At 38.2% G+C, this 17920-nt stretch overlaps 3 protein-coding genes and 1 pseudogene across 4 annotated transcripts in view; 1 reads left to right on the top strand and 3 right to left on the bottom strand.

Moving 5' to 3' along the window:
* Positions 1–4: 4 nt before the first annotated feature.
* Positions 5–2708, top strand: LOC111800306 (pentatricopeptide repeat-containing protein DOT4, chloroplastic-like). Its single transcript, XM_023683933.1, has one exon. It carries the CDS (start codon positions 492–494, stop codon positions 2487–2489), a length of 1998 nt encoding a protein of 665 aa, XP_023539701.1. The 5' UTR covers positions 5–491; the 3' UTR covers positions 2490–2708.
* Positions 2709–2944: 236 nt separating this feature from the next.
* Positions 2945–8670, bottom strand: LOC111800305 (annotated as a pseudogene).
* Positions 8671–8864: 194 nt separating this feature from the next.
* LOC111800308 lies at positions 8865–9938 on the bottom strand. The gene has a single exon (XM_023683936.1). It carries the CDS (start codon positions 9598–9600, stop codon positions 9007–9009), a length of 594 nt encoding a protein of 197 aa, XP_023539704.1. The 5' UTR covers positions 9601–9938; the 3' UTR covers positions 8865–9006.
* A 1071-nt stretch (positions 9939–11009) lies between these two features.
* Positions 11010–17920, bottom strand: part of LOC111800307 (probable RNA polymerase II transcription factor B subunit 1-1) — an 18038-nt gene continuing 11127 nt past the window's right edge. For both annotated transcript variants that reach the window (XM_023683934.1, XM_023683935.1), the window contains 12 exons: positions 17495–17551; positions 17216–17371; positions 16994–17059; positions 16797–16920; positions 15840–15896; positions 15603–15712; positions 15330–15521; positions 15115–15228; positions 14810–14887; positions 12019–12066; positions 11397–11465; positions 11010–11269 (listed from right to left, as the gene is read on the bottom strand). In XM_023683934.1, the coding sequence (XP_023539702.1) occupies positions 11183–11269; positions 11397–11465; positions 12019–12066; positions 14810–14887; positions 15115–15228; positions 15330–15521; positions 15603–15712; positions 15840–15896; positions 16797–16920; positions 16994–17059; positions 17216–17371; positions 17495–17551 (1158 nt within the window). In that variant the 3' untranslated portion in view covers positions 11010–11182. The remainder of the gene's footprint in view (positions 11270–11396; positions 11466–12018; positions 12067–14809; positions 14888–15114; positions 15229–15329; positions 15522–15602; positions 15713–15839; positions 15897–16796; positions 16921–16993; positions 17060–17215; positions 17372–17494; positions 17552–17920) is intronic.

Raw genomic sequence — 17920 nt, 5'->3', positions numbered from 1 at the left:
GTACCTTTCACTGTTCAGTTTACAAGCTGAGGAAGCTTTTGCAGAATGCTTTGAAGAGACGCACCTTTCACGCTGAGGAATATAGCATCTTTTTCTCATCGCAATAAATTGAGAGAGTGAGAGACAGAGACAGAGACAGCCAGAAGAATAGCGAGAGAGATACGCGGGAGAGGGTTCCTTTCTTTACAAGGAAATTATGTTTTAAGCACAAGAAAACGGATTCTCATATTTATTCAAGCCAGCGGGCTTTGTAAGCCCACGTGATGTGGGTATGGCCGCTTAAATCACTCCAACCACTGACGAGACGCCTACCTAATCTTACACTTCTAGGAAGCATCGACAGAGCAATGGCGCCTCCCTCCAATTTGAGTTAGCTCACTATCCTCTCTTCAATTTTTTGCAACACGACGATGCATTTCTACCATGACTGCCTATGTAAAGCTAAAATTCTCATTTTTCGCTTCTCCATGGCTATCCCCTGAACTTCTACCATGAATCTCCTCCTCTCCACCCCCATTCATCGTCTTCCTCTTACTCAAAAACCTAATCACACATACCATCGCCACCGACTCTTTAATAATCCCCCTCATGTTCGCACCACGACTGCTGAGAAGAATGCTCATTTATGCGTCGCCCACCAACTGTTCGACGATATTCCTATATGGGATACTTTTGCTTGGAACAATCTGATTCAAACCCATCTCACCAGCGGAGATGTGGGGCATGTTATTTCTACTTATCAACAGATGTTGTCTCGAGGGGTTCGCCCCGACAACCACACCCTTCCTCGAGTTATCTGCGCCTCCCGTCACTATGGTGATCTGCAGCTTGGCAAGCAGCTCCATGCTCAAGCCTTCAAACTTGGGCTCTTTTCTAACCTCTATGTATTTACTTCCTTGATTGAGCTGTATGGGATTCTTGACAGTGCTGACACTGCAAGGTGGCTCCATGACAAGTCGGCTTGCAGAAACGCTGTTTCTTGGACCATGTTAGCCAAGCTGTACTTGATGGAAGATAAACCCAGTTTTTCCATAGACTTGTTTTACCAAATGGTGGAGTTGGCGGCTGATATTGATGCAGTGGCATTGGCCACGGCTCTTGGTGCCTGTGGTGCACGTAAACTGCTGCAACACGGAAGAAATATCCACCATGTCGCCAGAATTCATGGCTTGGAATTTGATGTCTTGGTCAGTAATTGCCTGTTGAAAATGTACCTTGACTGTAGCAGTATCAAAGATGCTAGGGGGTTGTTCAATCGAATGCCGTTCAGAGATATCATTTCGTGGACAGACCTCATCCATTTTTATGTTAAGAATGGTGGAATCAATGAGGCCTTAAAGCTCTTTCGACAGATGAATATGGATGGAGAATTGAAGCCTGATCCTCTCACAATCAGCAGCATTCTCCCAGCCTGTGGAAGAATCGCTGCTCATAAGCATGGAAGAGAGATTCACGGATACGTGCTTAAAAATTATTTTGATGACAATCTCATTGTCCAAAATGCTTTAGTTGACATGTATGTCAAATCTGGATGTATCCAATCTGCATTGAAAATTTTCTCGAGGATGAAGGAGAAAGACATGGTTTCTTGGACTGTCATGATCTCGGGCTACAGCTTACATGGGCAAGGAAAACTTGGAGTGGGTTTGTTCCGTGAGATGGACAGGAACTTTAGGGTGCATAGAGATGAGATCACTTATACTGCAGTTTTGCAGGCTTGTAGTACTGCAAGCATGGTAGAGGAAGGGGATTTTTACTTCAATTGCATTACCGAACCAACCATGGCACACTTTGTTTTAAAGGTGGCTCTTTTAGGCCGGGCAGGACGATTCGATGAAGCAAGAACATTTGTCGATAAACATAAACTCGACAAAAATTCTGAGATTTTGAGAGCATTGCTCGATGGATGCAGGAAGCACCATCAACAGAAACTAGGGAAGCGAATCATTGAGCAGCTGTGTGATTTGGAACCTCTAAATGCCGAGAATTACGTTCTACTTTCAAACTGGTATGCCAGCAACGAAGAATGGGAGATGGTCGAAAAGCTGAGAAAAACTATTAGAGACATGGGATTAAGACCAAAGAAGGCTTATAGTTGGATGGAGTTCCGCAACAAAATCCATGCATTTGGCACAGGGGATGTATCCCACCCAAGATCGCAGGCCATATATTGGAATTTACAGTGCCTGATGAAGAAAATGGAAGAAGATGGTTTCAAGAGGAATACAGATTTCAGATTCCACGACGTGGATGAGGAGCGAGAGTGTGCTCTGATAGGACACAGCGAGCTCTTGGCAATTTCCTTCGGGCTGATTAGTACAGAAGCAGGAAGGACAATTCGTATTTCAAAGAACCTTCGTGTATGCCATAGTTGTCATGAATCCGCGAAGTTCATATCCAACAAGGTTGGACGAGAAATCATAGTAAAAGATCCTTATGTTTTCCATCATTTCAAGGATGGCCGTTGTTCTTGTGAAGATTTTTGTTAGGCTTATCTGTTATGTTCGTTGTTTTAGTTTTAATTTGCACATAAAATCCACTTAACTTCGTTGTTTAGTGAGCAATTACATGTGGTAATGAGGATGTATGAGGTGTAGTGTATTATTTGGGAATAACCTTCAAGACTTCATTCAATGTTGAACATCCATGAGGCGCTAGTCTACTATTGCGCCCAAGAAAATAGAAATGCTTTTGGAGATTCTGAAGGATAACATGCTACAGAGATCACTATCCTGTTAACTTTCAATTCGAATCTATTAGATCTAAAACGAGTTCAAATGATATTCCTAACTTATACCCTCGAGTCAAATAACAAAAGTTAAATTTGAACAAAGAAGAGCATCATCATTCAGAATTGCTCCTCCATCGTAAACACAATCATTCCAACTTTGCTCTAACCTCTCTCTGGGTCAACAAACAGAACATACCATTCCAAAAACAAGACTGTCTGAAGAGATTGCATAAGATCAGGCTTAATAAGATCATGCTAAAGAAGAGAAGTTCTTCAACTTTGTTCTCAATTTGGTTAAAAACTCAGATCCGAAAACAGTAACACCTCTGAATGTTCAAAGAGGCCAACCCTTAAATCCCATTTTACCAAAACTTCCTACCCATAACGTTCAAATCCTTTACGAATATCATCAATTCAGTAAGACAACTCACCTATTTCCTAATCTTTATCCTTAAATCATCTGGCAAGGTGATGCTTGATTACTCCACGCTCTTCATCCAGCACAAAATTAGCATTTGAAAAGTGGGAGCTGGTGAAGAAGGGTTTCAAATCATAAATTTCATGCTCCTGTGCCTGCACCGATATCAAATGTGTAAGTGCCATATTTAGGTCTTCCAATAAGTAACGTGGTATCATTACCTTGCTTTGTAGGTCTTCCAATTTCACATTGATGTGGATAAGCTCCGATGTAGATCCACGAACAATTTCCTCAAAGTGAAGTGCATTCTTCACAAGCTCTCGAAGAAGATATAGGAGCAGTTCGTTGTAATCCTTCTTGAAAGTCATATACTTTCTAAAGCTCTACAAGATCCACCAAAACTTTCTCAATTTAATAAACAAAAACGAAATCAGGTACAACATTGTTGATGGTTCTATTGTCGGCATAAAGGGGCATGGGAACTTTGGGTTTACCCTTGACAGAATAGAAGCTGAGCGTAGCAAAGGTTAGTTTTGTTCCTTTGTATTACCCGAACTTTAAACGTATTGGCTGCCACATCGCTTATCTTAAAATTACCAAAATTAACTAATTAAAAACATAAATACAAATTAAGAATTACAGTTTTTTTTATCAGTATTAAAAACACAAGTACAAATTAAGTATTCCCCATGGCAACCACAGGGCATTGATCATCCAATCAAGAATAATTAAGTAATTTATTGGATTATCTTATCGAGAACTCAAAATATCCAAGCAGAATGTCAGCATCATGATTCAGGCATATCTTTGTGTATAAAATGAATGAGGAACCCAACTGGTTAATTCTTGAAGAAAATATTGAACAGCCATATTAACATTTATAGAAGACATGCCTAGAGAGAGAAAATAGTGATCTCCTTTAATACCTTTTGCAGAGCTTTCTGTACCCCAAATTTTTGGGTCGAAATGAAAGAATCAAGTAACACACGAATTGCCATATCAACATCTTCTTGTGTGACGTGCTGCCTAAGGTGCATTCTTGCATGTGCTTCAGACATGCGTATCATTGACTCTATGTGCCTAACTGCAATAGGAACTCCTTGCCCATGCTAGTCACATTACAATATGATAGTCAATATGAAAAGTTTCAATCGACATTAAGAGCCCTTCATTGACATACCATAAAAAACCAATAATAATAAAAAGAAAGAGGTGTAAAATAGAGCCTTAAAGAAGATTCCCTTCGTAATTCTGCGTAGACATGTGTTAACTTATCCATATCAGCATCATGCAACCTTGGAAAAACATTCAACTTAGCATAAGTTATGTACTTCTTCAGCAGATCTTGGGGAAGCACCTGGAAGAACAATATTTAGGAAGTAATCATATTAGAGGAGAAGTCCACAGATAACCTACTAAGAGGATGAATAAGTACAAGTGTATGACCTCCGGATCCAGTGGCCTTGTAGAGTCTTGACTGTCCTCTTGAGATTCATTTACAGACTTATCATCAATATTACCGCCCTTCGGCTGTGATTTGAAATGACTATCAACAACAAACTTAGCAAGCATCTCATCTGTTACAGAGTCTACCACATCCTGCAAATTAACAAATTACTTTTCCATAACAATCAACTTCTACAATATGAAGAGGGAGGCATGAAGTTTCTAGATATTTACCTTAACAACGCAGAGGATGTCAAATCGAGAAATGATAGGATCTGTCAGCTCCACATTTTGTGAAAATGTTTTTGAGGAGTCGTACCTATAAAAAGGCTAGTTGATCAAAATAATGCAATAATTTCAAAATCACTAGATGTAAAGGATGAGTGAGAAATAAGTAGTCACTTTTCCTCCCGCTTGGTGAGGGATGAGTGTACACTTGGACAGAAGCAGTCAAATACATGATCATCCCATAATTGATCAATTCATTCATCCATTGGTCGTTCAACTTCTTTCCTCCCATGATTATAAGTCAAACACAAATATACTTGCCATACCTTCCTCCAACGGGATTGGCAGCTGCAATGACAGAGCATCTGGCTTGAAGAGAAGTGACAATTCCAGCTTTTGATATGCTGATGCTTTGCTGCTCCATTGCTTCATGTATACTCACCCTAATCACGGATGAGAACTTTAATTCAAACACACCAAAAGTTTACAACTTTCTAGACTGGGCAGGAGAATAGATGGAATTGCAAAGCTGAAATGACGATTGTTTTCCCTACCTGTCCTGATCATTCATTTTGTCAAACTCATCAATCAGACAAATTCCTCTATCGGCTAATACAAGGGCACCACCTTCAAGGGTCCACTCCCTTGTGACAGGATCCTTGTGCACTGCTGCTGTTAGTCCTACAGCTGAAGCTCCTTTCCCTGTGGTGTACACTGCTCTATGCCCAGTTTTCTCAACATACCTGGTAAAAATATATACAAATTAATGTTCAAGCAGCTATAGACCAGTATTTCATACATGAAGTTCATCCCGAACTGATAAATGTAGCTCTTACTTGAGAAATTGAGATTTGGCAGTGCCAGGATCACCTAGTAAAAGTACATTGATATCACCTCGTAACCGGTGTTTCCCTTCAACATTTTTTTCTTGACCTCCAAACATTGCAAGAGCAATTGCTGTTTTTATGTCCTCGTGACCATAGATTGATGGGGCAATGGATTTGATTATCTGTTATCAGTTCATACCAAATCAAAACCCTTAATCTTAACAAAGGAATGTACTCAATAAATTCTTGATATAACTAACCCTTTCTCCAATTCTAGGGTCTTTAGCCAACTTCTCAATCTCTTCTTTGTCTTCCTGGGTAAGCTTGTAAGCAGAGAAGAGATCTTGCTTCTTGGTAACATAATTTGCTTCAACAACCGTGGAGAACACAGGAAAACCATTCTTTGTATTCAACGATAAGTCAAAATTATTTGTATAAATGCCAGTGACTTCCTGAAATCAATCAGATCATAAATTAAAAAGTCTGCAAGTACTTCAAAAAGAAATTTTTTGACATAAGCAAATAAAGGGCAGGGAACGTACAATTTCCTCCCCAGGACGGGCACAATCAATTAGATCATTCAAGAGTATCACTTCCTTATACCTTGGGAGTCGACCAGCTGGCACAATTCCTGGACTTTCTTGGAGGGTTAGCTTTTGGTAGTTCCTATATATAGTCTACAGCATAACAACCAACAACATATGGTATCTGATTAACATTCGCTGAGATCTTGTTTTACAGAAGAGAAATATTAGACAAAAATACATGACAAGAAACCATCCATCCATTTTGCACCGGGGGAGCAGCAAGATAAATGAAATAAGTTCTTAAATGAGATTCATAGGCACGTAACCACAACTGTGGTTTCTCAAAAAAAAAAAAAAAAAAAAAAAAAAAAAAAAAAAANGGAGATATAATTAAGAATTCACCTGCTCGACATTTACTGTAAATGGCCCCTTCGACTGGCATTCAGGACAAGAACCAACCTTGACCTCTGAGTAAGAATTCTGAAAAAATGGTCCCAATATTGTTCCACATTTATTACAATCATACTTCACCTGCTGCAACTGGGGAAACACACCAGAGCGCCGAGTCACTACGCCACCAATGCGAATCATGGTATTTAAATGAATTTGCCTACAAAATGCAACAGGTAACATTGAAAATAGGATGAATGAGAAATTAAGAAAGAAAAACGTGTATTTGAAAAGACCCAGCACCATGAATCTTCCAGGATACCTAATATTTCGAATCTGATCATAAACTGGTAAATTATTGATGCGAACATAGATCTTTTGGTGGATGTTTTTGTAGTTCGGATGTATGTCAAACACAACCTTCTTTGCAACATCTTCCATAACTTCTAAGACGGATTGGGGTGCATCAGCCAACCAGATTGCAATATTTGGATGAACAAAGATAAACTGCTTGTAATCAATCTCCAAACTGCACCTATTGGCTGCAAACCAAATATTAAAGCAACTAGTGTAAGAAAAATGAGAGGACGAACATGACTCTAACAGGTTGTCTAAGAAAACAATATTTGTTTACAAAAGAAACCAAATATCAACATCCCAGTAAATCACGGAAGTAGATGCTCACCTAAAACCATCTCATTTATCAGTCGCATGTACTCGAGCTCTCCATTTCCACTCTTAGGATTCACATATGTTTCCAAGAATTTCTTAAACTTTTTGCCTATAAAGCGCCGAACTGCATCCATAGTAACATGCTCTCTAAGTGGCCCTTGAACACGATACATCTCACTCATTTTCATCATCATCTTCATCCTACAATTGGAGGTAACGTGTTTATTTTGAAAATGGCAAGCAATAATTATGTGCAAAATGCTACTACTTGGAAAACAAAGATGTGACAGCCTTATACACCTCATATTGGTCATCAACAGAATGATCAGTCATGGGCACATCATCTCGTGAGTTTTCCCTTTGTGATCTACCTGGAGAACTTTGCATGCCATCAATGTCATCGTAGCTTCTTGCTGCAGCTGGAGGACGAAAATCGGCTCTTGATCTTTTCGAAGGCCTGTAATTGTCATTCTCAGAGTCTGTATCAAAACGTCAAAAACAGTTAAAATCTGCCAGTCCGCAAAAAGTAATCAAAGGGGGAAAACTAATAACTTGGCTGCTGCCAAGAATAGTAGAGAATTCCTACATATATCAAGCTTTTGGACGGAAAACTGAAGCTGAAGAATCAATTTGGTGCATATCATTTCGTGAAGGCAACACATTAAAGGAAACACAAAGAAAGAGCATGAGAAAAGAATGGAAACACGCGTATCTCAGTAATGCATTCACTGCTTAATGCGCAAGTGAACAAGCTGAAATCGAGGAACAAAGTTAGAATTCGCGACTCAGGAAGAACAGAGCTGGCAAGATTACCATGGTCGTGTAATAGCTCAGGAAGCTTCCGACGGGTGAACTGAGCATCACGAGTCTCGAGTTCCATCTCAGCAGCTCGTCTGTCCTCCATAATCTGATCCAAATCCCTCTCGTCCTCTAAAGAATCGTCGAGGCCCAAGGACTCGTACTGGTCATGGTCGTCCATCCTCCGATAATCGCTACAAGGTTAAGAGCAAAATTCATTAGATCGGTACTCCATGTGGCAATAGATTTCAACGAAATTAAAAGGCAATGTGGGGGGGCTGTTTGGAGAACTAACTCCAGGAAATTGTCGTGGTAGAGATCCTCTCCTTCCTCTTCTTCATCGGGATCAGGCTCGTCGTGAACGATGCGAGGATCAACGGCGGCTTCGTCCTCGTCGGGGTAGTTGTCGGAAATGTGGCTGAGATGAGGGAGCTGGTCTGTTTCGAAACCAGCGGAGGTGGTGGGGGAATCGAGCTCCGACGGCAGATTGCCGGAGTTTCCATCGGGAGTTTCTCCAGCCATTTCTAAGGGAGAGGGGGTCGGAGAAGGGGAGAAACTGAAAGCTCTGAACTTCAGTGACCTAAACGCACTCGATTCATGGAGGAGGTTGTGTTTGGCGGGATGTTTTGGCGGGAAATGAGGTGGCTCACTCCTACTCCACGTCGGCACGTTCTCATCTTTATTCAACTCGTTGCTTCTCACAATCTAACCTTTTTTTTCTTTTTTTTTTCTTTTTTCTTTTTTGTAGGAAAAATGTGTTTCTTTTTCATAAATTTGATAATCTTAATTCTCCATTTTTTAAATTTAAATATTCTCAAAAAATTGGATGCCTCTTAAAAACTTCCATTATATTAATCATAAGACCATGGTTGAGTACATAAATAAATGGTGTTTGGAAACAAGAGGAAATAGCTGAGATTATAACTATAAATTAAGGTTATAATATATATTTGAATTAATATAATGAAATCAAGTTCCTCTTGCCAGCATCTCTTGAAGCCTCTTGAAAGATTCAAGCTTTTGCATGCGTATTTGTTTCCGGAACCTCTTTATGAACAAGTCTGCCGCCTCATCGATCTCTTCCTCCAGCTTGAACTCCTCTCCTTCTTCCTTGGAGTTCCTCATCATGTCGATAATCGAGCCACCGGCAGCCTGCAGCTTCGCATCGTCGATGTCATAGTCATCCTCTTCGTCGAACAGAGAGTGTGTCAGGTCAGGATACTTGTCATCATCCTCTTCCTCAGCCTTGGCTGCCATCGTCAAGCTCGCACTGGATTGATACTGGCTTGCGTGTGCGGCAGCGGCGTCATAGAGGACAATGGCCATGCTGTGGTTGTCTTGGGTGTCGTCGTCGTCGCGGTCGCCGTGGTGTTGGCCGAGAATGGTGTGGATCTTGTTAGAGAGGGAAGTGACGAGAAGTTTTTTGGTCTTGAGCATGGAGAGCATGAGGAGACGAGGTTTGGTGGGGCTGAATTTGGAGTTGATGGCCATGGACTTGGCCTTAGCTATGGCACCCAAAATGGAAGTGATTTTCTTCAACAGAAGGGACGCCTTGTTCTTCATCTTTGTGAAGAGTTGTGTGAGTGAGTGTGGCAGGAGAGAATTGCATGAACGCGTAATGCGTATATATGGGGAAATAGGAAAAGCAAAAGCAAAAGCTTTTGTCCACAGCACATGAGTGATTTGCGCGGTGAAAGAGAGCTTAAACTAAATGCTCATAAATCAAATGAGTTGTAGTTTGGAGTTGCCAACTTTGTCCCAACACAAATACTCTTGGCTATTACAAAAGCTACACTTGTCTACCATAACCTTACTTTTTTTATATGGTTTATTGTACAAAGCCTTCATTCATGCACAAAGAAGTGGGCATGCAATTGCAGGGAGGCCTCTTTTTCTATTGCCTTTATGTGAAAAGTGTGCGAAATCTACACATGATGGTCGGTGGGAGCCTTAATTGCATTGGTTTGTTTGATTTTTCTTCACATCTCAAATAAATAATTAAATGGGTGAACCATGGATAGTGTTCAGAATCAAATTAGAAAAAGAGAAGAAATAAAGTGGAAGAGAAAAGTGTTTGATTTCTTCCTTAGTTGCTAAGCTTTTGAGCTCAGTGGAAGCATGACAGAAAGATATTTATGCTCCAAGGAAAAGGTTATGAAACAAATATATTTTAGTCCTCAACAAAGGTGTGCGCGTCCCTAATATTAATATACAAGATTCCCTACTTTTATTTTAAACTTGCCTGCTTTTATAAATTAATTAACAAACTACTGCTTTTAGAGTTACACTAACTGGTTGTTGATGCACATCAACACAAATAGAAACAGCTAGTCTTCACTTTGTGGTTGTGAGTCTGGTGCTTGCCACACACTCACATGCATAGTCAAAGAGGAAACAAGTGTATCAATCTAAAAATTTGAGGAATGGGTAGAACTTACCTTCAATGGAGCTGTAATGAGGTATTTATGTGAGGATGACTAAGGTTTCCTCTCTCTTTTCAAAGTGAGGTTGGGTCAAGAATGAATTAAACTTCCATACGAAATCAAACTTTGTTAACACAAAAATGTATTTCGGAACAAAATGTGTCAAACTAGACATTAAAGGATATTATACTTTAGATGTCAACTAGACCTTCAACACGATACCGTGATCCATCCAAGCAAATAAAAAAAAAATTTGATCGTAGCTCAACTTTTTTCTTCACTATGTGCTTTCAATTTTGAGTTTACGGGATTCTTGCTTTTATTGGGTACTCGGTGACCTATATAATCAAAACCGAACCAGTTCGGTTAAGTTCAAACTGTCTTCATCAGTTTCAGTCTCAATAACCAATAGATGAAAAAAAAGTTATCAATTTATTGTGTTCAATAAAAAAATTGAAGTCAATCCTAGATGATCTCAATGACACCGAAAAGAGAGGGAGTTATCCATAGACCTTTCCTTGAAGAAAATTTCAATTTCAATAAAAAACATGACTGAAGATAAACATCTTATAGCTTCCCATAATATATATATAAAGTCAGAGTGGCTATAATAATTCAATTCTATAGTTTATTCTATAAATCTAGAAATGATTAGTTTGTGGATTATAAGGAGAATTGCTAAGGAACAACGGTATAGAGGCATCAGTCTATAATGATATTGTCTATGTGTATCCGTTGGGCCTTTCTCCGCTCTTTGCTGATCTCTTCTGCAAGTCGGCGTCATGATGTTGAAATGCAGCATCCAGGGCCTATAAACATGCATCACACACGCATATACTCATTTTTCCATCCACCAACCTTACTCCATGGATAACAAAAGAAAGAAAAGGTGCAAAAACAACAAGTACAAATTTCAGATGAGAACACGCTACGGACCTGATGCATTGGGCGAACTAGAAGTGATACTTGGTGGCGGAAATCTGCCTGCACGGTTTCCTTAATCTCCTATTTTCAATGAAAGTGGTGTCGTAAAACTCTAATGATGCAAATTAATTAATCTATAGACAAGAGAATGGCAAAACCTACAGAAACGAACCTAACTTAAAAAGAGAATTTGAGTCAAACCACCAACAGAAGAATATTTGAAACGTAATATTAAAAAGGATAACATTACGTATCTCAAATAGACATAATAAATTATCAGATTTTATTGGGAAGTCATTTCGTAGAAAAGAAAAACAATTTAGTTAAGGAGGAGACATTCAAAGAAGAAAAATACATTCAAGCTCAGACCATCTCGTTTCTGCAAATAATTTGCTAACTACCTACCTTATTTTCAATATTCTTTATATATAACAAGATCTAAAGTTGGAAAAAGATCAATCAAGAGCGAGAAGAAAGAAATTTCACAAAACACTCCATATAAGTAACAACATTAAGCTAGCAGCCACAGATTAAAATAGTTTAAGATCGTGGCAAATATATATAGAGAGAGACCATATAACTGAATGTTCTGTTCAAAATATAAAAGATTGGGGGACGTTGGGCAGTCTTGTACCTCTAATTGTCGATAGATTTTTGACATGGCATCCTTTAATCTGCTCACCTGCATGACAGTTAACACACAGCCAACTAAGAGTGCAGGCGATCCATACTAAATATGGAAATATATAGCCAGTATAAATCATTTGATATGAGTTTTACTGTGATAAAATATACATCCTAGATTTTTACAAGCACATCAAATATTTTTCCCTCATGGCAGAGAACAATCTATACCACATCTTAGCAGCAAGTAGCTTTCGGGCATATCAGTCTCCTAAGTGGACCAAGTTCCTTCTCAGATTTAAGTTTCAGCTTTTAAGAGTCCTTTCCTACGCAAAAATCTTCTTTAATTTGTCTGATTTTCCAAGCACGCAAAGGGGGTCCTATCTTGTTTTCTTGTTCATTTGACAATTAAATCTAGTTGGATATTGGTGTTACAACTTGCATCTAATACAAATTTACAGAAGCTTCTTAAGAGAAAGAACCGTGAACGTCAACAACCCTTACAAACAAGTGTTCTTAACATCTAGGCGTGTATGCGGTTTGGCTTGGCTCAGTTTGAGTTCTGAGCCAACGCCAAGCCGCAAAAAATGAGAGAAAAAAAAAAGGAAGAAAAAAAAACCAAACTGAACCACCCATGGTGCATCACCGAACCAGTCCGAACTGATTAAGAGACAGGTCATTCAATTCGAGTTTTCCAGTTTGTTGATTAGAGGCAGACATCATGAGAAGGGATGTGTGAATGGGCTCATTTACGTCGTTAGCCCACTAGTATACCGCATGCCAGGTGTCACAATCATGCTTGTCCAAGGCTTGTTGCTTGTGGCTGCATGTTGGATGCCCCGGTAATGCTTGTCTAGGACTTATTGTCCATGGTCACATGTCTGTTCCAAACCCCTTTTACTTGCTTTTATGTTAGATAGACCTTTATTATTATTGCCATGTCAATACTTGAGTGTATAACTGGTCACCAAAATCATGTCTACACTCGCCAGGGCTAAAATGCCCCAAAATGTACTATATGAGGATGTAACTAGTTGTCAATTCTTCCTACCTGGGTTATATGCTATCAAAGGCGTTGTTGTCGCCTACTTAGTTTTAGCTTATAACATTGCTTTCTTTAAAATGTTTTTAACGTATTTTCCTTGCACACGTTTTCTATACATTTCTCTCAAACGTGACCCGAGAGCCGATATTGTTCGCGAAGTACGAATTTTACACGGATGACTTGTTCGTTGGTTTAGAACAAGTGCCACAAAATCATTGTCCCGTTGCCGCAAGAGTGCGATTGTGACACCAGGCCCTACATATGCTCGTGGATGTATAGTAATCACAAAATTTTGGGGCAGATGGGCTTGAACACAAATCATGGTACATACAATGTTGTAGTTCAAGCCAAATAAAGCGCTTTAGTTATTTGGTAAGGAATCGATTCTTAATATATATATCTATTACCAGCCGACTCGGGCTACAAGCAACCTGATCATGCCAAACTCAAAACCAACTAAATTTGGTCGGATTTTTTTCTATGCAAACTGAAATTGCCATACCGAACCAGTCTGAATCTGAACCGTCTGATTTTTTTTCGGTCGCTTAAGCAGTATTTTTTATTTTACTGGTTTCACAGTTATTCTTCTTCTTCTTCCTCTTTTCCTTTTTTTTTTTTTTTTTTTTTTTTTTTTTTTTTTTTTTTTTTTTTTTTTTTTTTTTTTTNCCTATTAACATCAATATGAGCTTCCATCGCATCCGCCACAATCATCTCTAACGGTAGTGAAAGAGTCTAGACTTCATCTGTCCAGTGGGGTTTGCAATCTTATATACCCCTCACGATGGGACAAGAAAACTGATAATTTCTCACGGCGTCCCACATCCCAAGTTTCAAATTCTAATGGAACACTAACCATTTCAGTATCAAAAGCTAAGTCTCACTCCTGGCAAGGATTTTGATATCCCATTTCTATAGCTTGCAAAATATTCTCCCGACACCAAGGGGCTCAAACATGAGGCTTTTCCAGATCTACAATTAAGGGAACACAAAGATATGGGGAGGGCCAAAGCTCAATACTATAGCTGAGATTAATTGCCAACTCTTCCAACTTAGAGTTTGGACAATTGATGCCCAAAAGCTAACTTTGACTGGAAGGTAGTATTGAAGTCAGGAACCTCCTAAAAGATCTGTAAAATGTTAAAAAAGATTGAGCACTTTCTCCAAGGAGGAGGATAATTGGAGTGTGTTATCAACAAATTGAAGAAGTATAAACAGCACTACTTTCATTTGGAAACCCCCAATTAGGTTCCTCCTTCAAGGCCCCTTACGTGAAGAGTCTAACAAGATAAATCAACTACGAACAACAAACATGAAGAGAGAGAAGAGGTCACCTTGCCTTGTGCCACTAGAAAAAATTCTAGAATTATACTTCTAGGTTTAATCATTCTTCAAGGCCTAGACTCTAGAAGCATGAATTATACCCTCCAAATCTATCAATGAACCGGGGCCTTCATTGTGCCCAATCCAGCAATACACTAGCACATTTTCTTATTAGAGCACCACACATCATTTATTCAATTCAGGTTGAAGCTTTAAGAGAAGACTTCCGCAAACAATGTGAATCTTAAATTCAATATCATGAACTTTTAGCACAAGAGCGAGTAGTAACTAGTCAAAACAAAATTGATTCATGATCATTTGAAGTAGATGAAAATGTCAAGAATTACCGAATTAGAAATAATTTCTCAATATTAAACTTAATGGATAAACATACTGTCAAATGACGGAATGTCCAATTAATGCAATAGGAACTTACTTTGGTATAAAGATATGATGTGGTAATTGGATAGGACGACCAAAAGTGCCTCAGTAATTCTTGAATAGAGATCCAATGCTGGAAACAATAAGCTGTGCTTAAAATGATAACTCACTAAAAAATGAAGTCTGAAGAAACAAGTGACTCGAGAACACAAATGTAAGGAAGAAAACCAATTTCAAACTCTAATATATTATTATTATTATGGACAGTAAATGTTCGTGAAAGAGTAAAATAGGGAACTTTCCAGAAACTAGCCATTAAAAATATCTTCAAATATTAAGGCAAGAGTAGCACCAACTCACGTGTAGAAGTTCTTCCTTCGTAGGATTTGGTAAACTCTCCAGAATACTCTCCTGAGGGTTTTTCCCTAGTTGATATTTGGTACTAGAAATATTTTGAGTTAATCCATTATAAACCTACAAAAACAAAATTAGATGTTTGGTAGCAAGAGAAGAGTTGTCAATCCAGATAGCAGAAATGCATGATTTTGGTAAAAGAACACTGTACGTGCTTTTACCATAAGCGCAACTTCAGGTTTAATTATGGGATGATTCAATCCAGAAGATTTGATCTCAGATATGGATTCCCTCAGAGAGCAATATGCTTCTGTAGTGCTCAAACTGCATTTAGTTTGTTGCATTCCAGCTCGTGTATCATCCAATGTTTTAATGGCATTTGCTTGTTGGGCATCAAAATAATCTCGAGGATCCTATTATGGAAGCATAGCATCATATGTTATTCTGCTAAAATGATTGTAGATCTTAACATCTTTCACCAATAAAAATCCAACCTTGATACAAAGAGGAGCAAAAGGATAGCTATGAGGTGCTTGAAGATCCTCAATCGCTGTCATCCTAGCAATCCTATCAAGTCCTATCTGCTTCTCATTTCCTTCTGCCGCTGTGAAATCAATTACAAGTAGTTAATTTCTCAATGCATTATAGAATTAAGGCTACGGGACAAGCTCAGGGTGCAAATGGTGGCAGAAAACGAATTGGAAAAAGAAATTTCTATCAGCCATACTAACCATGTCTGGACCGCACAAGTGCTTCCGCTACTGTCCTTGGATCTTCCAAGTCTACATCTGCTCTCAAGTTTGTAGAGCAACAATTCAGAAAACAAAATAATCAATTAGGATGAAAAAATTTACAACGAACTTTCTAGTAGTCAATAAAGCAATTTCCTTATCAAAATTGACTTAGCAACCCAATAAGTCACATGAAACAGATTATGTTCCACACCTCCCTAATCTCCTTTTTCCTGATTTCAGAAATCTTATAAACTTCTACTCTACAACATGCTAAATGAGCCACTTAAGTAAGCAAGCACAAAGAGTTAAACAGTTAAACTTTGTTTCTACCTTCCCCCAAATCGCAAAATATTTTGAGAAAGCGAGTAAAATCACCTATCAAAATTTGTAAGCACAAAACCCTACTAAAATTAAGCTAATTTTAAGAGAAATTTTTTCATTGATGAAATTAAAAAAATACACACACTAAACCGAAAGGAACAATCTGAAACATAAATTGAATCACACATTCTAAACCAAAACTCTAGAAAGCTGACATGCTTAAGCAGATAAGTTCAAATATATTTATCTTTTATATATATTCTTATCACTCCTCGCATGTAGGCTCATATATTAATTTGATTTACAATACCCAATATTTGACCTCTTAATATCAACTGGAGAGGAAAAAAACATTATTGGGGTTTAAACACAAGACCTACACTAGAACAATGTTAAATCACCATTAACTCAAGAGTTTAAAATGATAGGTGCCTTAAGGTATATTTGTAAGAAAGTAAGCTAAAAGCAGGAATTTCGTCTCTAAGAAAATTAAGTTTTATATAAGTCGGACAAAATGGATTAGGGTATATTTGATCTTTATATATATTCAACAAGGAGTATCTACAAAGTTGTAAAGACTTTTAGCTGATAACTACAATGGAAGAATATATTCTCTGCAAGTTGGAAACTAACCTATAGTTCTTCCTTCAAGAACAACTGCACCTTGACGATTAAGGTCTTGTGACAGAGTCCTTCTACATTGTTCGTTATTTGATTCAGTTATTTCCTTGCCACCATCTCGAAAGATTCCATGATCCTAGGTTTAAGAAAAACTTGGATCAGCCAATTACATAAGCAAGCCACCAATTTAAATTTAAAAAGTAACATACTGGAAGGTGTGTGTAATCGTCTCCTAAATCAGCTTCCAAATCCAATGTAGGATCAACACGCCGAATCTAAAATAACATGCACGAAGTAAATAGAATTTAGTATGTAATGAAAAGAGTGATCATAAAAATACCACCCAAAGTATATTGGGGGGGGGGGGGGNGGGGGGGGGGGGGGGGGGGGGGGGGGGGGGGGGGGTGAATTGACATTTTTCAAGAAACCACCTTTTTCCGAGTTTCAGCTGCCAATATTTCATCGTCCTTCAGAAAAAGGGCAAGTTCTTCATCTTCAGCAGCTTCTGCTGCAGCCGCGATAGAATTTTTTGTACTATGAAGGTATTCTGCTCTAAAATATTTTGTCCAAAAGTCTTTCTCCGACATCTGTTTTTATGAGGAAAACAATAATGTATGTTTGATTAACTAAATTACCTCCATCACATACAAGGTTCAAAGAAACAAGAAGGAAGTGGAAAAATTAGTTCCTATTTACAATATCAGTACTACCTTATTGGGAACATGATTAAGGAATGCCTGGTGAACAGCTGGTTTCAGAGCAAAAATCTGAATGAGATAAACAAGAAATACAATATTAAAAAGAATGTTAAAAAAATGATGGCACTTAGTATACTATAATTCTCCACACAGAGTGACGCAACACAGACCAAAATGTACAAAGTTGGAACCAATATCAACTAATACATAAAAAAAAAAAAAAAAAAAAAAAAAAAAAAAAAAAAAAAAAAAAAAAANAAAAAAAAAAAAAAAAAAACTAAACGCTTCTTGGATAAGAGATGACAAACCAAATTATTAAGCACGCATGAAAATAAAGTGAAATGAAGTGTGAGCCTTAGTGAGCTGATGCACACAATATACAAAAAAAAAAAAAAAAAAAAAAAAAAAAAAAAAAAAAAAAAAAAAAAAAAAAAAAAA

The sequence above is a fragment of the Cucurbita pepo genome, chromosome LG08 (genome assembly GCF_002806865.2).
Source record: "Cucurbita pepo subsp. pepo cultivar mu-cu-16 chromosome LG08, ASM280686v2, whole genome shotgun sequence".
Lineage (NCBI taxonomy): Eukaryota > Viridiplantae > Streptophyta > Magnoliopsida > Cucurbitales > Cucurbitaceae > Cucurbita > Cucurbita pepo.
Note: the sequence above shows the minus strand (reverse complement) of the source record. Positions and strands in the feature narration are given on the sequence as shown.

Bases quoted from the DNA above. Each gene is read 5' to 3' on its own strand.
- LOC111800306 (XM_023683933.1), top strand. From the start codon at position 492: ATGAATCTCCTCCTCTCCACCCCCATTCATCGTCTTCCTCTTACTCAA.
- LOC111800308 (XM_023683936.1), bottom strand. From the start codon at position 9,600: ATGAAGAACAAGGCGTCCCTTCTGTTGAAGAAAATCACTTCCATTTTG.